This window comes from Cebidichthys violaceus, unplaced genomic scaffold, assembly GCF_023349555.1.
Source record: "Cebidichthys violaceus isolate CVI_PGR_0920_01 unplaced genomic scaffold, fCebVio1.0.p SCAF_115, whole genome shotgun sequence".
Taxonomy (NCBI): Eukaryota; Metazoa; Chordata; class Actinopteri; order Perciformes; family Stichaeidae; genus Cebidichthys; species Cebidichthys violaceus.
In genome coordinates this window covers 305,001-327,328 of record NW_027176280.1, presented here as the reverse complement: position 1 = coordinate 327,328, position 22,328 = coordinate 305,001, and the positions used below count along the sequence as shown (strand labels likewise).

At 38.1% G+C, this 22,328-nt stretch overlaps 1 protein-coding gene across 1 annotated transcript in view; it reads right to left on the bottom strand.

Annotated features, from left to right (window-relative positions):
• Nucleotides 1-17,242: 17,242 nt before the first annotated feature.
• gfra2b (GDNF family receptor alpha 2b) overlaps nt 17,243-22,328 on the bottom strand; it is a 57,891-nt gene continuing 52,805 nt past the window's right edge. Inside the window, exons 8-10 of the mRNA XM_068705374.1 lie at nt 21,913-22,097; nt 18,806-18,853; nt 17,243-17,834 (exon numbers count right to left, since the gene is read on the bottom strand). Coding sequence (XP_068561475.1) covers nt 17,715-17,834; nt 18,806-18,853; nt 21,913-22,097 — 353 coding nt within the window. The 3' untranslated portion in view covers nt 17,243-17,714. The remainder of the gene's footprint in view (nt 17,835-18,805; nt 18,854-21,912; nt 22,098-22,328) is intronic.

The following is a 22,328-nucleotide window of genomic DNA, read 5'->3' as shown; positions in this document are numbered from 1 at the left end:
TTCACTCTTAGACACATCAGTGTGTTTCCTTTTTACTGGAACTAGAAATCCATTCATACTACCGTCTACGTTCTACGTTTGATTACATACAATATGAATGTGTTTGGGTTCATTTGTGTCTTTTCAGTCAGTTTAAGTGGATCTTAATTATTTTCCTGCCTCAGTAAATTCAGATCGTGATCCGGAGTGATGTTAAACTGTTTTATTTTTTTTCCTGCCGAGACGATGAGTTTTGAATGTGACAACAGATGAAATTCATTTGTAGAGTCTTAGCCAGTCTGAGGCAATAAGGTCATGTCTGCCAGAGCTTTCTCTCTCTCCCTCCCTCATTTTGTGGAAGCACATTCAGTTAAAGTAGATGTGGTCGAGCAAATCTCGGCACTCAGTCAGCTTTATAAATATGTATTTAGAATACTAGAGGCTCTATTTGTCTGCCCTACATTCAATTTATAACTGAGAATAATCTGTGAACTATTAGGTAAAATGTAATCCGTCCTCATTCTCTGCTTTATTGAGTCTATTCACATAACCTGCTTCTCCCACAGTGCAGTACAGGCATTAGCGTGCTAATTTATCACTGTACATACCTGCAGAGCAAACATATGAGAACTGATGTCATATGCAACATATGCACATTAGTGAATAATTCATCCTTTCTCTGTGTATTCACGTGCATTTCATATCAATGTTCAAGTCATAACACTTTATATTCACCTAAATATGTCAATCATCACGATGGGTTGACTCATGAATAAACACAGAATCCCTCATATTAACATAAAAACTGCAAAACAAAACCAAAATAGATTTCCACATGCATTAGTGTCATGGATTGTATTTCTGCATCTAACTAATGATATGTGTGTCTGTCATTAAAAGCCAATGAACAGAACACTTTAATGTTCTGAATAATGTCAATGTAAATGCACTCAGGGACACAGAAGTCCAGACCATTAAGACAAAGAGGCTTTTAATCTGAAACGGATGTTAAAGAGTCAAAACACATATTAAATACCCTCCAGTTTATTCAGCGGGACTATTCAACTTCAGTGTGTGGGCCAAATACAGAATCCTACAGAATACTTTGTCAGGCTACATGTAACCCTTACTTACAAAGTACAACGATAATTTATATATTATTACATGGTATAATATAATATATTAGTCATTCACAACCCTTTTCTTTCAATTTAATGGTACCTATATAACCAGTTAGGTTTAGACAACTAAACTACTCAGTTAGGTTTAGACAACAACACTACTTAGTTAGGTTTAGACAACAACACTACTTAGTTAAGTTTAGACACTACTTAGTTAGGTTTATTTAGACAATACAACTACTTAGTTAGGTTTAGACAACAAAACTACTTAGTTAGGTTTAGACAATAAAACTACTGACTTAGGTTTAGACAACAAAACTACTTAGTTAGGTTTATTTAGACAATACAACTACTTAGTTAGGTTTAGACAACAAAACTACTTAGTTAGGTTTAGACAATAAAACTACTGAGTTAGGTTTAGACAACAAAACTACTTAGGTTTATTTAGACAATACAACTACTTAGTTAGGTTTAGACAACAAAACTACTTAGTTAGGTTTAGACAATACAACTACTTAGTTAGGTTTAGACAACAAAACTACTAGTTAGGTTTAGACAATAAAACTACTTAGTTAGGTTTAGACAACAACACTACTTTTAGGTTTAGACAACAACACTACTTAGTTAGGTTTAGACACACAACTACTAGTTAGGTTTAGACAACAAAACTACTCAGTTAGATTTAGACAACACAACTACTAGTTAGGTTTAGACAACAAAACTACTCAGTTTGATTTAGACAACAAAACTACTTAGTTAGGTTTAGACAATGAAACTACTTAGTTAGGTTTAGACAATAAAACTACTGAGTTAGGTTTAGACAATAAAACTACTGAGTTCGGTTTAGACAACAAAACTACTTAGTTAGGTTTAGACAATAAAACTACTTAGTTAGGTTTAGACAACAACACTACTTAGTTAGGTTTATTTAGACAATACAACTACTTAGTTAGGTTTAGACAACAAAACTACTCTGTTAGATTTAGACAACAAAACTACTCAGTTAGGTTTAGACAACAAAACTACTTAGTTAGGTTTAGACAACAACACTACTTAGTTAGGTTTAGAAGTGAAGAAAACATAATGAACATAATAAAACAGAATCCATCAGACCACCAGGTCACCAAACACCTGTTTGAATTAATAACTTTTCATTATTATTAGCTAATGTTAGCAACATTACACCTGCTAATCATCACGTTAGCATTGACATTATGAGCATGTTAGCATTCTGCTCAAAGCAGCCTCACAGAGCTGCTAGCACCACTCTGTCTGCTTTAATGCACTTTTCTGTGCCTGATGTTGAGCACTGTGAATTATCTGTGTGTCTGAAAGGTGTTCTAGAAATCAAGCAGCCTCCTCCTGCCTCAGCTGGGGGGGGGGGGGGGGGGGGGGGGGGGGGGGGGGTATGAGGAAGCTGAGGAAGCTGAGACGGAAGTCAAAGGGAAGGGAGAAGGAAACTTCCAGCAAACAGATGAATGATCCTGTATTTCTTATCATGTTCTTGCACATGGTCTGTGTTGGTGTGTGTGTGTGTGTGTGTGTGTGTGTGTGTGTGTGTGTGTGTGTGTGTGTGTTTGTTTGTGTGTCTGTGTGTGTTTGTGTTGGTGTGTGTGTGTGTGTGTGTGTGTGTGTGTGTGCCCTGGCTTGCCTAATTCAGTAAATCAGTTTTCTCCTCTGCCTCCTGTCCTTTCCTCACAGGCGGATCTCGTCGTATTCTCAGCGTATTGAATCTCTATCGTGTGTTAATGTTGCTGACAATATCAGCTCGTAACTGTAAAGAGGGTCTGAGGAGGAAACATTCAGCTGTTTACTGAACGTTCTGAGCTGTCCTCTCCTGTCACGCCTGTTGTATGAAAGACGGTGGAGGAATCTGTGTGTGTGTGTGTGTGTGTGTGTGTGTGTGTGTGTGTGTGTGTGTGTGTGTGTGTGTGTGTCGTGTTCAACGGTAAAGGACGTGTCCTTGTATCCTTGTATTCTCGTGTCCTTGTCTTGTTGTGTGTGGTTCAAATAGAAAACGCTGGAAGCAGAAGAGCAGAAGGTCACTGTTTGTTTTAACAGCTTCAACTTGAATCATTTTCTTTGGTTTAATGAAACAAAAAGAGAAGAAGTTCCCTTCATCATCATCATCATCATCATCATCATCATCATCATCTCTTCCTCTTTTGTTTCAGTTCAGGTGTAGATTATGATTCCTGAGAGAGGAAACGTGTGATTGGACGGATCTGTCTAGCAGGAGGATGAAGGTAGAGATATATCATCAGTATTTGTATCAAGATTAAATGTATCTCTAGTGTCCACCAGGGGGCGACTCCTCTGGTTGTATAGAAGTCTAGTCTAAAATGACTCTACTTCTCTCTTGATTTATTCCCTCAGTAAACATTGTAAACATGAGTTTATGGTCTCAATCTCTAGTTTACAGTCTTCTTCAATACAGCATGATGTTCATTTCGTACATTATGCTCCATTTAGAATCAAACAGACCATAAAGCAGGGGATGCTTTAGGGGCGGGGCTACACAGTGATTGACAGGTCGACACCACAGTGTTGTTCGTGTTCTCCTTTTTCAAACTTTAACTCTTTATTGTGCACAACAAACACACACAAGAATCACAAACACACAAAAATCACAAACACACAAAAATCACAAAACACACAAAAATCAAGTGCAGCATCTGATGAAAAATCTGATGTTTTTAAAACAGAATGTCTTGGAGCACAATACATGCTGATACTACTGTGTGTGTGTGTGTGTGTGTGTGTGTGTGTGTGTGTGTGTGTGTGTGTGTGTGTGTGTGTGTGTGAGATAGTGAATCCACTGAATTGTGTTTTGTGGAGCGTGGAAAAGCTCTGCTGATGTGACCAATTACAGCTCCACTAACAAAAGGTCACTATTTCATGACAACACACAACAACACAACACTGCCAAGTAGTCCAGACACATGAAGAAACTGAGAGAGGGAGAGGGTGGACACAGGAGATTATATATATATATATATATATATATATATATATATATATATATATATATATATATGTATGTGTATATATATATGTGTGTGTGTATGTATATATATATATATATATATATGTATATATATACGTATATGTGTATATATATATATATGTGTATGTATACAGTATGTGAAAAACAATATACTGTATATGTCATATATTCATGTCCTCAGTGGGACATGTATTCAGTGGACAGAGACTGAAGGTGATCATATTTCTTCCAGTGACTGAACAAAATTTAATATCATTTATATCAGACTCGGTCACAATAAGAAGCTCCTGCAGCTGTTCAGACTCTCATCCAGAGATCCAACAGCTGGAACAAACCGGGAGAAAACATGTGTAGGCAGTGCAGTCTGTGTGAACTGGTGAGTTCACTATCAGCCTTTTTTTCTGCTGAGCTGTTACATCTTTACACAAACATCGACTCAGTAATCGGCTTTAGTGTTGAACCGCAGCACGAGGTCGTCCAGCAGGACGGACATCCTGTTCATCTGAGACGATAAGAGTTTACTCTGCTGTCTTTCTTCATGCGGTCCTCCTTTATGGTCCGTTATCTGAGAGGAGACCAGGTCCACATGGAACCTGAGTTCACTTTGAGAAGGAATCAGACACCAAAAGAGAGACAGACTGGACTCAGTAAGAAAGATGCCGGTCTTAGTGGTTCGCAATTGTACATTTTACAGAATGTTATTAGTCATCAACCTCTGGTTCTTTAAAGTTCTTCAGTTCTTCACGTGTTAAAGCTGCATTCTCTCTAGTGTCCACCAGGGGGCGACTCCTCTGGTTATATAGAAGTCTAGTCTAAAATGACTCTACTTCTCTCTTGATTTATTCCCTCAGTAAACATTGTAAACATGAGTTTATGGTCTCAATCTCTAGTTTACAGTCTTCTTCAATACAGCATGATGTTCATTTAGTACATTATGGTCCATTTAGAGTCAAACAGACCATAAAGCAGGGGGATGATTTAGGGGCGGGGCTACACAGTGATTGACAGGTCTTTACGTCACTCCTCCTCAGTCCAGATACGGTCACTTCCTGTTTACTGGTTGTTAAAAACAAGATGGCGACGGCCAAAACGCCGAATTAGAGACTTCGAAACATCCACGAACTAATGAGAGATGTCATGGAAACTACGTCCAAATATGGTCACTTCCTGTTCACTGGTTGCAAAAAAATTACAACGCGGTGACGACCGTAATCCAAGATGGCGGCGGACTGAAGGCTTCAAACCAACGAGAGATGTCACCGTGACGACGTCCACTTCTTATAGACGGACTGACTGTTTCTTTATGTTAAACACACCAGATACGAGACGCTAATCAGTGAACTTTAGAGGTGTAGCTGGCAGGCTTTATGCTAAGCTAGGCTAATGACTAACTGTCGGCCAGAAGGAGAAGAAGAGGATTTCCCAGAGTTAAGGACACAGAGACTTGTGGTTTTAGTTAAATGTCCTGAGCTTAGAGAGGTCGCTGTTGTTTTTATAACTGGAATATATATTTTAATTCAACACACTCCTGAAAACCACCTGTGTTTAAATCTGTTCCTGATTATCAGACTCACACGTCCTCATTACTGGGAAAAGATTTTAGTCAAAGTGAGTCAGGACAATATGTGACTTCAGCGTTTAAAGGTTTGAGGGGGAAGTGGAATATTTAGACTGTGTGTGTGTGTGTGTGTGTGTGTGTGTGTTAGTGTGTGTGTGTGTGTGTGTGTGTGTGTGTGAGTGTGAGTGAGTGAGAGAGAGAGAGAGAGAGAGAGAGAGAGAGAGATCCGGTCAGCATGGTTGCTGGAGTCATCATCTTCAGGGTTGGAGGTCTGAAATTGAATGTTTCTACTTTTTAAAAAGGGTTAGTGTGAGGCGGCTCTACCTGTCCACATGTGGAGGAGATGATTCAAAACCTCATTCCGTCCATAGACTCAATGAAGGAGACAGTCTTCATGTGTTAGACCCGATGAAGGAGACAGTCTTCAGGTGTTAGACCTGATGGACACAGTCGTCATGTGTTAGACCTGATGAAGGAGACAGTCTTCATGTGTTAGACCTGATGAAGGAGACAGTCTTCATGTGTTAGACCTGATGAAGGAGACAGTCTTCATGTGTTAGACCTGATGAAGGAGACAGTCTTCAGGTCTTAGACCTGATGAAGGAGACAGTCTCATGTACAGTTGTTGAGGTACTTGTATTTTCATTCACTACCTTATATATTATACTGCTTATTCATCATATGAAGCTGAGAATGCTTATGTTCTTACTTTACATTATTGTTGTGGTACTTTTACTGAGGTAAAGGTACTTCTAAAGTACTTCCAGTACTGCATTAACACACAGACGAGCAGTTTATCAGCAATTATTTTTATTCATAAACGTATTCTACTAATTAACACTGTTTGCTTACTTAATTTCCCAAGATGCCGATCTGCAGATGGTCAGCAGAAACTGTTCAGTGAGCTCAGCTGTTCACCTTCATTATCTCTCACACACACACACACACACACACACACACACACACACACACACACACACACACACACACACACACACACACACACTCTGCATCGTAAAAGAAGACATTTACCTCCTCCAGTAGTGGATGAAGTACTCAGATCCTTCACTGTAGTACAAGTACACATGCAACTATGTAAATGTTTATTATTTTAATTTATTATAAGTAGAAGACATTCATTTAGCACTTTACCTGAATATAAGTACAGCTATAGATAGATAGATAGATAGATAGATAGATAGATAGATAGATAGATAGATAGATAGATAGATAGATATAGCTGGTCTCCTTCAGAGCTCTCTGGTTTTGGATCGACCTACTTCCTGGTGTCAGACTGTCTCAGTGTCTTCAGGTGCAGACCGATCACCTTTTGTCTCAGCTGTCTGTTTTCGTGCTGCTGCTCATTTATTCTCTTCATTATTCAGTCTGTGTTGTGACTATTTATATCATAGAAGAGCAGAAACACTCAGTCGTCATCGGGTGACTTTAGTTTACTGATGTTAGATCCATAAAGACAAAGGATTATACGTCAAGTTTTTAATTAATCTAGTATAAAAGGACATCATCTCTAAAATGAAGTGTGCTGCTGCAGATATCCTCCTGATCAGAGCTGTATGACGCTCCAGGTCCAGACTACGGACTACAGACTATAGACTATAGACTACGGACTATAGACTACGGACTATAGACTACATACTAACAGACTAAAGATTTCAGACTAAAGATTATAGGCTACAGACTAAATATTTCAAACTACAGATTAATAGACTAAATATTTCAGACCACAGACTACAGACTAAATATTACAGATGACATACAATAGACTACAGACTACAAAATAAAGACTAAATACTACAGACCAAAGATCAAAGACTACAGACTAAATATTTCAGACTACAGACTACAGACCACATACTGCATGTTCCTATTAAACACATAAAGCTGGTGTCCTGTTGAAGCTGCTGGTGGGAAACAGAAGCACAGTAACATGACACTGCTGATCCTGAAATAGCCCAGAAACAGAGCAGTGATGCAGCATGTTGCCCCGAGGGCAGAGATGGGAGGGACGGAGTGTAGAAGATGTAAAAGATGTAAAAGATGTAGAATATGTAAAAGATGTAGAAGATGTAAAAGATGTAGAACATGTAAAAGCTTTGGTGCAGACCCCCCCCCCCCCCCTTTTGTAAATGTTGCCTTTGAGGCTGCACATCAGAGTCGTCTACTGTAAAAACTAATGTCACAGACATTAATAGAGATGGAATTGGTTCTCCATTATTGTTTAAAGGTTAGCTTTCTGTGAGTGTCAAAGATACTGAAGCTTCAATAGAAGACGTAGTGATGTTCAGCAGGATGGAGGGAATAGGAAACTACACAAAGAGAAGCAGCTGCAAGACGTTCATGAATCACAGAGGAACTTCTCTTCTTCCTTAATCAGCTGTTAACTCTGTGAATGAGATCAGCTGTCATGACTGTAAACCTTCATCGTTCTTCATCACTGTTCCTGTAAACCATCGTCATCATCAGTTACTGTCACTCATCCTGGTTTCATCTCCATCCCATCAGGTTCAGAGAAGTCAGAGGACCAGCAGATATTTAAATAACCTTTATTTGAAATCACTGTGAGATTAAAACCTGAAAGAGGAAACTAAGTGTTTTCTAGATTCCAGAAACAACAGAACTTAATCCTGTTCACTTTTACTTTCACGTGAATGATTCGACAAAGAAAAGTCTCACATTTGAGAAGCTGCAATCAGAGAATGATTGAACTACTTGTCATTAGAAACAGAGGACTGAGGACTTCTCCATCCTTTGGTTTCATCTGTAAACCTCTTTACAGTCAGACTGTTTCTGTGTTTCATGTGTTGGTCCATGTGTGACATAATTTATGGAAATGGTGAAGCTGGCGGCTCAAATGCTCCTCGTCAGCAGTCACTTCAGATTTCAGCACGATGTGAGCAGCAGCAGGAGAGTCTCCTTGTCTCCTCGTCTCCTGGGACACAAACGTCCTCCAGCAGGTCTCATTGTCCTGAAGGTCACACTGACGAACCACTCGGCTCCTCCCACCAACAAGAAAACAGCTGATGAAGGACGAATATATGCAAACAGTGTTGAGAGGAGATGAGACAGAGACGGCTGAGCTCCATGAAGCAGCTTATGAACACATTCAAAACATTAACAACATTACAAACATTACCAACATTACAAACATTAACAACATTACCAACATTACAAACATTAACAACATTAACAACATTAACAACATTAGAGACATTAACAACATTAACAACATTTAAAACATTAAAATCATTAAAAACATTAAAAACATTAAAGACATTAACAACATTAACATTACAAACATTAAAAACATTAACAAAATTAACATTAACATTACAAACATTAAAATCATTAACAACATTAACAGCATTTATAACATTAAAAACATTAACAACCTTAACATTACAAACATTAAAAACTATCAACATTACAAACATTAACAACATTAACAACATTACAAACATTACAAACATTAACAACATTAACATTACAAACATTAAAAACATTAAAAACATTAAAGACATTAACAACATTAACAACATTAACATTAAAAACATTAACAACATTAACATTAAAAACATTAACAACATTAAGATTACAAACATTAAAAACATTAACAACATTAACAGCATTTACAACATTAAAAACATTAACAACATTAACAACATTAAAAACATTAAAAACATTAAGATTACAAACATTAACAACATTAACAGCATTTACAACATTAAAAACATTAACAACATTTACAACATTAAAAACATTAAAAACATTAACATTACAAACATTAAAAACATTAACAACATTAACAAAATTAACAACATTAACAACATTAACAACACAAACATTAAAAACATTAACATTACAAATATTAAAAACATTAACAACATTAACAACATTACAAACATTAACAACACTAACAATATTAACATTACAAACATTAACAACATTAACAACACAAACATTAAAAACATTAACAACATTAACATTACAAATATTGAAAACATTAACAACATTACAAACATGAAGGATCTTTTCTCCGTCCTCATCCTGCAGGAAGTAAAGAATCACGTTTCTAGTCAAAGATTTAGACCTGATTAATAAAACTGTTAAATGACACTAATTTAATCTGAAGATAATGATGCTTTTATAAAATAACTTTAATGATTGTAGAGAAGAAAACAATCAAATAAACCCACTAATAGATTTTTGAGTTTTTACAATTTTGTATTTGAACAATGCAAAAATAAAAAAATTATGATGACATTAATCATAAAGCTGACATGAACTCCTTTATGTTAAAGTTGTGTGAAGCTGCTTCTCTCGTCTCTGCTGCTAAAATCAAACCAACATGAATACAAAGTTCAACAGTTTCCTTCAGTGTTCTTCATCATCTTCAGCCTGGACAAACATCTGGAGGACATCTGTTTAATGACGACTGAGGACACTATTGCCTGTCTCCAACAGATTTAGTGTCTTCATTAAACACCTGTCCTCCTCCAAGCTGCACTATGAATGTTTAAAGACAAGAAGACATGATTCCTCTGTAGGAAATGTCCCATTTAAACAACACAGAGAGGTTTATTGTCATGAAGCAGCGGAAGAGAACAAAAGAAGAACAAAGGAGGGAACGTTAATGTGCAGCCTCATCCTCAATACTGATGATGTCAGCAGAGTGTCTGTATATTGACAGACAGACAGGAGTGTCTGTATATAGACAGACAGAAGAAGTGTCTGTATATAGACAGACTGACAGACAGAAGAAGTGTCTGTATATCGACAAACAGACAGAAGTGTCTGTATATCGACAAACAGACGGAGTGTCTGTATATAGACAGACAGAAGAAGTGTCTGTATATCATTACAGTCATTTAGCAGACGCTTTTATCCAAAGCGACTTACAATTCAGTATCTATCTACACACCGTAGACGCAGCTACGGGAGCAATTTTGGAGTTAAGTGTCTTGCTCAAGGACACATTGACATGAGCCGGGGATTGAACCACCGACCGTCTGATTGTAAGGCGGCCCTGCTTGCCACTTAGCCACGGTCACCTTCTGTCATATCAACAGACAGACAGAGGAAGTGTCTGTATATCGACAGACAGACGGACAGATTGGATTGTTTGGTCCTCACAGCTCTGATTGATGAGAAACACAACACACACTGAGAGCGTCTTCTTCTTCTTCACTATCAGAAAGCAAAGACAGCAGCTTCCAGGATTAAAACAGCTCCTGGAGGAGGTTCTGGATTTATCTTCCAAATATATAAACAGCCGGAACACGAACACGTCATACCGTCAACATGAAACACGCTTCACTTTGTCAAAACTGCTGCTGGTTCACATTCTTTATACAGCCTGCTGGTAGTAATTAGTAGATTTATGTGAGGAAGTGTCTGTCTGTCTGTCTGTCTATCTGTCTGTCTATCCGTCTGTCTGTCTGTCTACCTTTCTGTCTGCCTGTCCTAAACATTATAAAGTAGTATTAAAAAGCTCCAGTTAAGTCGTCACATTAGACACAGAGTTTCAAAAGTCGTCTTTTCTTTCGGTGTTACTGTAGAAACATAGAGTTTAAATCAACTAAATAAACATAACTATCTCAGATAAATAAACATAATTGTCTAAGCTAAATAAATAAATCGATGTAATATGTTCATTCTTCATACAGGACGTGTTCAATCTTTATACAGGAAGTGTTCATTCTTTATATAGGAAGTGTTCAGTCTTTACACAGGAAGTGTTCAGTATTTATACAGGAAGTGTTCAGTCTTTACACAGGAAGTGTTCATTCTTCATACAGGACGTGTTCAGTCTTTATACAGGAAGTGTTCATTCTTTATATAGGAAGTATTCAGTCTTTACACAGGAAGTGTTCAGTCTTTATACAGGAAGTGTTCAGTCTTTACACAGGAAGTGTTCAGTCTTTACGCAGGAAGTGTTCAGTCTTTATACAGGACGTGTTCAGTCTTTACACAGGAAGTGTTCAGTCTTTATACAGGACGTGTTCAGTCTTTACACAGGAAGTGTTCAGTCTTTACACAGGAAGTGTTCAGTCTTTACACAGGATGTGTTCAGTCTTTATACAGGATGTGTTCAGTCTTTACACAGGAAGTGTTCAGTCTTTATACAGGATGTGTTCAGTCTTTATACAGGAAGTGTTCAGTCTTTATACAGGATGTGTTCAGTCTTTACACAGGAAGTGTTCAGTCTTTATACAGGACGTGTTCAGTCTTTACGCAGGAAGTGTTCAGTCTTTATACAGGACGTGTTCAGTCTTTACGCAGGAAGTGTTCAGTCTTTATACAGGACGTGTTCAGTCTTTACGCAGGAAGTGTTCAGTCTTTATACAGGAAGTGTTCAGTCTTTACACATGATGTGTTCAGTCTTTATACAGGAAATGTTCAGTCTTTACACAGGAAGTGTTCAGTCTTCATACAGGATGTGTTCAGTCTTTACACAAAAAGTGTTCAGTCTTTATACAGGATGTGTTGAGTCTTTATACAGGAAGTGTTCAGTCTTTATACAGGAAGTGTTCAGTCTCCATACAGGATGTGTTCAGTCTTTACACAGGAAGTGTTCAGTCTTTATACAGGACGTGTTCAGTCTTTACGCAGGAAGTGTTCAGTCTTTATACAGGACGTGTTCAGTCTTTACGCAGGAAGTGTTCAGTCTTTATACAGGACGTGTTCAGTCTTTACGCAGGAAGTGTTCAGTCTTTATACAGGACGTGTTCAGTCTTTACACAGGAAGTGTTCAGTCTTTATACAGGAAGTGTTCAGTCTTTACACATGATGTGTTCAGTCTTTATACAGGAAATGTTCAGTCTTTACACAGGAAGTGTTCAGTCTTCATACAGGATGTGTTCAGTCTTTACACAAAAAGTGTTCAGTCTTTATACAGGATGTGTTGAGTCTTTATACAGGAAGTGTTCAGTCTTTATACAGGATGTGTTCAGTCTTTATACAGGATGTGTTCAGTCTTTACACAGGAAGGGTTCAGTCTTTTATACAGGAAGTGTTCAATCTATACAGGACGTGTTCAGTCTTTATACAGGATGTGTTCAGTCTTTACACAGGAAGTGTTCAGTCTTCATACAGGATGTGTTCAGTCTTTACACAAGAAGTGTTCAGTCTTTATACAGGAAGTGTTCAGTCCTTTAAGACTTTTACAGTGTTTGATTGACAGCTCAGCCCGTCCAGAAGACAGAGGACTCTGCAGACAGATGTACAAACTGAACCTCATTTAAATGTCCTCATTTTTAATCCAGTCTTCCTCCCAGAGCTCCTCTGTCTCCTCCTTCTCCTCCTCCTCCTCCTCCTCCTCCTCTTCTCTCTGCGGTTATAATTACACCCCCCCACTCCTGTTGCTATAGTGACAGGCAGACAGAGTGTCCCTTTAGTCACAGACATTACATACATACCGTAACAAGTGCCTCACACACACACACACACACACACACACACACACACACACACACACACACACACACTCATATACACATTTCACAAACCTTTCCGATCTTCAGCTGAGTTCATCAGGTTCAACTCCTAATTATGGATGAATATTTATATTATAATACAATGTTATATAAAAACAGGAGTATAAATATATACATATATGTATATATATATATATATACATATATATAATAAATATATGTATATATATATATATATATAAATATATTTATATATATATATATATTTCTCACAATTTGAAACCTAGTTTTTCAGGATCTTAACACTTCATTTTAGTTTTAACTTAGTTTTTCATTAAATATCATCCTAATTGAACCAGAATACCTTATGAATATGATTTTAAATATGATTTGAATATGACTGAATATGATTTTGAATATGACTGAATATGATTTTGAATATGATTTTGAATGTGACTTTGAATATGATTTTGAATATGATTTAAATATAACTGAATATGATTTTGAATATGATTTTGAATATGACTTTGAATATGACTGAACACACTAACACAAACATTAACACACACACTCACAAACTAACACACTAACACACACACACACACACTAACACACACACACTCACAAACTAACACACTAACACACACACACTAACACACACACACACACTCTCACACACTAACACACTAACACACACACATTAACACACACACTCACAAACTTACACACGAACATACACACACACACACACACACACACACACACACACACACACACCACACACACACCACACACACACACACTACCATGTGTGAGGGTCCCTCATGAGTCAGACTCAGGTCTTTATTCTCTTTTCACACAAAGTTAAACTTCATCATTTGTTTGGAGGCCGTTTGTCGACTCTCGTTACCTGAAGAACATCTTCCTCCTGCAGCCTCGCCACTCTCAACCGACCTCATCTGGTGGCTCCAGGACTCCCAGTCCTGATTTAAATGAGGTGGAGCAGGAAGTCTGTCGCTAAGAGCACAGCTGACATTTATCATCACAGTTCATGTTCAACACTGTTAGACTCTGAATAACAAACGGGGGGGGGGGGGGGAGAATGAAAGACAGGAGATGTCAGAGAACCTGGGGGGTCACACAAGACAATATTCTATAGAATCATGTGGTGATGAGAGGGTGAAAGACCGCTGATGACATCATCATGTGGTGAGCAGAGAGACGGACCAGACAGCTGACATCATCATTGTGACATCATCATGTGATGAGGTCAATCATATGTTGTCATTTGGTCAGAAACGTGATAATTACAGCATTTGGGATTCACACCTTTTTTAGAATCAGTTATGACATCATTGCTCACATGGTATTAATTTCACGTAAAGGACCACAGAGGTGATACTGATCAGTTTCTGTCCCCTTAGCCTATTAAGCACTAAGCCTATTTGTAGGCCCTCCTCCTCGATTTTTGCAACCCATAGTAAAGAGAGTGTTTTTCGTCTAAATATAAAGTGTATTTTAATAGTTTTTATATTTTAGAAAGCTGACCCTTGTGAGATTTGTTCAGCTTTGCAAATATCAGTATATATGTTACTGGTTAAGAGAACATTAAGATGGAACACAGCACAAATTGAAATTCTTTATCTCCGACTATAAATGAATTCAATTTTGATAAGATATTTTTTTTTAATGTTGTAGTTGAAAGCTTTTATCCTCTCCAGATCATAGCCCAATGGGTTGAGAGTCTCTCTGCACAATGTTTCTTTGATAAAGTGAAGCATTCAAGAGCTAGAGAGGTCTGAGTGCAGAGATTTCAGCCGAGGTCAACCAAAATGTCATTTGGTTCCAGCTGTTCCATTGTAATTTTAGATAGTATATAATTATAAATTTCACTTCTTTTATGACTAATAGTGTTCAATCTATCATATGGCAGCAGTTTGGCATCATTAGAGAGCCTGGATCCTCTCTGAGCCTGTTTATGTCTGTCATCCATGGGATTTTCTCATCTGGCTTCCAGTCCAGGGTCTCCTAGCTCAGCCTCTGCTCTGAATGTGGTAGCAATATTGGCTAATTCAGAGTGTATGTTTAAAAGTTGTAGCTTGTAGCATTGTTAGCACGTACGTGATGCTAGCAGAGAAAATGCACAGACAGAAAAGCCGACAGCTGTTCAGACAGATGTTACTTTTATTTACATCTCCAGACACATATTTCAATTACACTGCTTGCAGCTCTGTTCAATTTTTACAAATATATCAGCAAATATACAACCTTACTTTTATGTTTTTCCTCATTTCTTTTTCCCTCCACATGATCACAAAGCTTAAAGTCCCGCTAGTAGACCCTCGATCCTCCAGTGTTCAGAAGAATATACTCAGAAGAAGATAGTTTAGCTTTGAGTTCAGCTTTAAGATGTAAAGTTTGTCCTGAGGGTGTTTAGCTTATTGAGTTTTCACATTAAATGATGTCCATCGGGTTCTGATTGAGGTACTCGTGGTGTCCCACAGGGATCCATCGTTGGCCCCCCTTTTTATTCCTCATTACTTTAACAAACGGCCTCAACTTTGTTTTTGTTACATTTTACTGAACATAGCTTGTTTCTGTCATAATAACTGTTATTTATCAAGCGATTCTGAATTCGAAAGAATTTCTAAATGGTTTTAATTTAGCAAACGTTCTTTAAATGTCAATGAATCCAATTTCATGATTCAATATACCTGCAGGTTTGTTGTCAGACCAGACAGGATTTGAATATTCTTTAAACAAACATATAAATCTAACTTCTATTTGCATTTACATGTGTGGAGCAGCCAGATCGAGTCTCACTGAGTTTAGGCTGTTTACCTTATGGGTGGTGTTACGAGACCCTCAGGGGATCGATAGAATCCTCTGGAGACCATGAATACTCACACTAGTATTGTAATATCTTCTCTGGACCGCTAGCAGGCCATTAATCAATAATCATCTCTTTCAAGTAATCTAAGAAAGAACAGTAAAGTAAGGCCTTCGCTCATAGTCCACATCCTGGTCTATGACACATAAGAGATACCCCATAGAGTGACGGGAGGTAAAGTACACACACACACACACACACACACACACACACACACACACACACACACCGCAAAAAAGAACATCATTATTTGAATGTTATAAGCGATGAAAAACCTAAGTGTGAAATTCACTGAACTCAGGACTGTAACTAGAGCAGGAATTATGACTTTAGAGAGAACCCCCCCAGCCCCCCCCCCCCCACCCCCCCCCCCCCCCCCCCCCCCCCCCCCCCACCCCCCCGCCATGACTGATAACTGATTGAACCACTAAACCAATGTATTTCAGCTCATTACATCTAAAGTGAAATGTTCCTCTTTGAATCTTTATTTAGTCACATTAAAGGTTTCCGTTTCTTCACCTGCACAAAATGAAGCGAGACACTAAAACAGCATTTAACCACAAACACAACGACTCACCATGAGGTCAAACATTCAGACTCACGACCACCGACTCTTCATGAGACGCCTTTAACACTACGAATGTGCTCTCTCTGCTCTCATGGCTGCTTTTTATGGCTTTTAATTAGAGCGCAAACTGGGGAATCAAACGACATCAACGGTTTCCAAAGTTAAAAGAGTTCAATGTCAACAGGAAGTGTTCAGGAGGGAAACAATTTCACACTTTGGTTTTCAGTTGCTTTTAAGATTTGAACCCTTCCAGCTTTTCTTCTCTCTCTCACTGTCTCTCTCTCACACACACACACACACACACACACACACACACACACTTATATGTGAACACACTGTCCCATTGAGATCTCATTGGATGGACTTTTTTCATATTCCACATTAAATGAAGTTTGTACAGAATGTCGATAACAAACTGAAGATAAAGCCCACTGGTTTGTGAGGGGACCCTGTTTACCCGCTAACAAGGTCTAAGGGGAGATGTGTGTGTGTGTGTGTGTGTGTGTGTGTGTGTGTGTGTGTGTGTGTGTGTGTGTGTGAAGTATAGATTTGTTGCCTCAGAGGACCAGAGGATACATGGACCTGACAAACACCATGTAAGGATCCGTCCCTTCAGTCCAGACTAGAAATCTGGAATTTTAACACTTGTTGTCCGAGTGTGTGTGTGTGTGTGTGTGTGTGTGTGTGTGTGTGTGTGTGTGTGTATGTGTGTGTGTGTGTGTGTGTTCCTGTGTTTTCAGTCCAGCTGTCTCAGATCCAGAAACACTGGAGGGAGTCAGAGTCAGAGCTGCACAATCAAAACCCTCGAGACGGTTTCTCAGTCTTTGTTACGTCTCTCTCAAAAAATACAGTTTCTTCTTCTTCTTCTTCTTCTTCTTTCTTCTGTATGTGTGTGTGTGTGTGTGTCTGTGTCTGTGTGTGTGTGTGTGTGTGTGTGTGTGGTGTGTGTGTGTGTGTGTGTGTGTGTGTGTGTGTGAATGTCCTCCAGAACACGTTCCGTCCTCCAAAGCCTGTTGTTGATGTTTGGACGTCTGCTGGTTGACATTTTCTCGTAGCGGACGACGACGAGTCACGTGACTCTCTGGGTCTTGACATTTATGAGTGTGTGTGTGTGTGTGTGTGTGTGTGAGTTCATGTTTATGAGAGTAGAACCAGGACGGACACACACACAGTCACAGAGAGGAGGAGAGGAGGAGCTGATCGCCGGCTGCTGCTCTTTGGTCCTGTAGAGTCGACTGACCCCTGAGCCAGCAGAGCCTGGGGGGGGGGGGAGGAAAGGAAAGGTGAGAGCAGTTATGGAGACAGATTCATATCCTACAACAGAGTTTTCGGGAGACTGAATTCTGAAATGTGGAGAATTAAGTCCAAACATTCTGAGAGAGTATACATATGAATATATATATACTGTATATATATATATATATATATACTGTATATATATATATACTGTATATAATATATATATATATATATATATATATATATATATATATATATATATATATATATATAATATGAGTCACATGATGCTCATTGGTTGACTGGATCACATGTTTTCACATTTCATAACATCATTAATCACCTTTTCGTTATCAGATTCTAAACCCAAAGTCTAGTTCTTTTTACTTTATTCTCCTCTGATTGTGTCTCTAAAACTCTGTCATCACATCCAACGGAGTGAATATAAGAAGCAAACATTAAACATGAGATCATTTAAAGTCCGCCTCATGAATGTTGATTATTAACAATGCATCGTCCTGATTCATCATCTTCTGTTTGTCTCATTTAGTTAAACCTTGGTTAGCGAGGATCCAGACTACAGGTTCTGCATTGAGTCCAGTATCTGAAGCCGGATGAAAATCTGGACGTTCTGCTCAGGTTCTCAAGACCTGAACCTGATATCAAGACCTGAACCTGATCTCAAGACCTGAACCTGATATCAAGACCTGAACCTGATATCAAGATCTGAACCTGATCTCAAGACCTGAACCTGATATCAAGATCTGAACCTGATATCAAGATCTGAACCTGATCTCAAGACCTGAACCTGATCTCAAGACCTGAACCTGATCTGATCTCTCGTACACACTATAAAATACCAACAAAGAAGAGAGGACATGGGAGGATCCACACATGTGATGTTATGAATGTAATTATCTAAACGATGATATTTCCATCTTCAGTTTTTAAATTGTAAACACATGAGGTGTGAAATCAAAGATCCTCACCTCCTCACACTCAAAGTCTTCAGACGGGACACACTTTGGACCTCCATCCTGAAAAACAACAAGTTAGCATTATTAATGTCATCCAGTCATCAGGTCTGATTCATTTAGCTTTGAGGTGTATACACATATACATATATATATACATATAGATATATATTATACAATACTGTGACATCATCAGGCCTGATTCATTTAACTCTGATTTATTTAGGTTTTAGGTGTATATATATATACGTCATCCAGAGTCAATACGACAGCGTGTACTCGTGTCTCGTCTTTGCATTGACTTTATATGTAATCTCTCGTTTGGTGTTGACCCGAATGCTTCGAAGCTTTGACTGTTTTGTTTGTTTTGTATTATGTACATTACCCCAAATATCTCACAGAGCCATACAATAAGGAACAATATTCATCACCCATCAGCATGTGTGTGTGTTTTACTTTACATATGAACAGAGACTCCAGTCTATTCATCAGCCCCACAGCTCTCTGTTACATGTTGACTCATCAGAACAAGAGATGAAAAAGTGAAACCTCAAGGAGATAAACTACATCTCCCATGATGCACTCAGTAAGAAACAACGCTGACGAGCAGCTGAATGAAGATGAAACAACAGAGCAGCTTTTCACTCAGGCTCAGAGGACTTCAGGAAGTGTTCTGTTCACAAAGCTGCAGCTCTGATTCAACAGCAGCTAAGGCTCATGGGTATTGTAGTGTCTACGGGTGTGCATCAAACATCACAAGCTGAAGTTAAAAAGTGTAAACTGTTTGATCGTTAATCATCCAGAGTCCTGTGTGATAAACATGAAGGCTTTCATTAATAATCGTAGTTTCACTTCTTCTGATCATCTTCTGAAGACAAAAGAACATGCAGAGTCAGTCATGTCAACGTAAACACACACACACACACACACACACACACACACACAGCATCATTTATCTCTCCCATCAGCCTCTCTGGCAGCGCTTCATTAGCATGTCTCCTCCCGGTACCTGGGTGGGAGAGCCAATCAGATGTTATCTGTGGACGAGAGGACTGACATAATGGAGAGCAGAGCGAGGATCGTTATCTTCTGGAATAGAACCACATGTGGCTCTGTGTGCACGTTCACCTGGTTGTCATGGTGACCATTAAGCCGTGTGAATCATATTCATGAAGACGGTTTCGGCCTCCTGACACCGAACGCCTCTGCAGGTCTGTTTCCTGTAAACTGACGGCTCAGCAAAGCTTCCAGAGACATGATATTATATCCATGTGCTCTGGGAAAAATGATAGAGTTGAAAAGCAGATTGTGCAGCAGCATGAAGGAGGTAACGTTGAGGTAACACTGAGCGTCCTGAGGGACGTAGAGCTGCTCCTCCATGTGTCACTACATCGTCTCTCTGCTTCTCCTCAGCTCTGCTGCTGTGGGACCAGCGAGGAAACCAACATTCCTGCTCTTTAGACATGTGCTTTTAGAGTGCTGACAGACAGCAGTTTGTTACATTATATTATATATATATATATATATATATATATATATATACATATATATATATATATATATATATATATATATATATACATATATATATATATATATATATATATATATATACACATACACAAACACAAGTAAAGTAAAGAAACAGGAAACATCTGTCGGTGTGTGTTTAGAACTGCTCAGCTGATTCTACTTTAACCTAATGATCTCTATAACTCTCTGTAACGTGGGTTATTATCTCACATATAGACCTCAGAGACAACAGGTGCTGGATCTGGTCTCTGAATGATGAAACCAAACCTGATGACTCTCTGTAGTTTAAGACCTCAACTCCTCCTCAAACAAACTGTGAATGTAGAGCAGCTCTTGCTGATTATTCTCCATATTTCACGATAAGAAGTTGTCATAACTGAAGTTATATTTACTTGTGAGTTACAAATGAAGCGGTTGGTTAGAATCTTTCTCCATCCAGACACATTATATATGTGTTATATATTCTATTCTATAATTCATGCTGTGAATCTGTTACATAAGAAGAGTTGATGTTGGCCTTCCACCTCCTCCCTGTTCATAATGGAAAGCTTTCTAGTCTGGATGTGAATGAGGCTAATGTGTATGAAGGGCACAAAAACCTCACTGAGTCTGGATGTGACCTGCATTATGTCTTCAAATCACATATACTATGTCTTTAAATCACATATATTATGTCTTTAAATCACATATATTATGTCTTTAAATCACATATATTATGTCTTTATATTATGTCTTTAAATCACATATGTTATGTCTTTAAATCATATATATTATGTCTTTATATTATGTCTTTAAATCACATCTATTATGTCTTCAAATCCCATATACTATGTCTTTAAATCACATATATTATGTCTTTATATTATATCTTTAAATCACATATATTATGTCTTTAAATCACATATATTATGTATTTATATTATGTCTTTAAATCACATATATTATGTCTTTATATTATGTCTTTAAATCACATATATTATGTCTTTATATTATATCTTTAAATCACATATATTATGTCTTTAAATCACATATATTATGTCTTTAAATCACATATATTATGTCTTTATATCACATATATTATGTCTTTATATTATATCTTTAAATCACATATATTATGTCTTTAAATCACATGTATTATGTCTTTAAATCACATATATTGTGTCTCTATATTATATCCTCAGCATATCGTCCACATCATTCATTATGATTTCTTACTAAAAGTTACTTCTCATCTTTTGTGCGTTCTCATACTAAAGTCCTGCAAAACTCTTAATATGTATAGAGTATATAGAGTCTTTTCAAACCATAAATACGTCATTCAACTTGACGGGTCAGAGACGGCGGTTCGCTGGTTGAGGATCAGTGAGTTCATGAATAAATGATTCACTAGACTTCTTAGTTTTGCTCTCAAACTTTAAACTGTACAAACCGTTGTTTCAGAGGATCCTCTGGGTCCACTGGAGGGGGATCATTACTGGATGTTTTCTGATTACATGATACATCTCACAACGTTAATGAATAATCAATATAAATGTCCTTCAGCCATCAATGAACCATGTTTTCATCTAACAGAAAAGAGAAGAACTGACCTGCAGGTTAGCACAGGTCGAGAACAAACAGGCGCTCTCCAGGGGTTTGAGGGCGTCGCCGTGAAGAGAGGGGGCGGGTTTAGAGATGATTGGTGGCCGGGCGGGGGGGAAGAAGGTGGACGACGGCTCGGTCACCAGAAGAGTTCCTCCTTCTGCTCCGTAACCAAACGACTGGATGGCGTTTTCTGTGAAACACGAGAGAAACATGAAGAAGACAACTCATCTCACTTCCTGTCCTCTATCTGAAGCACGTCATCACACTTTAAAACGGGTTTTCTGTTCATCCTCCATGTGTCTTCTCCTCCAATTCATATTTTTCATTTTACGTTTGCTGCTCACAGAATAGGTGAGCAAAGATTAATCTAAAGTACGTCTAAATATGTGGAACATCTGCTGGACGTCCTTAGGTCTGTTTT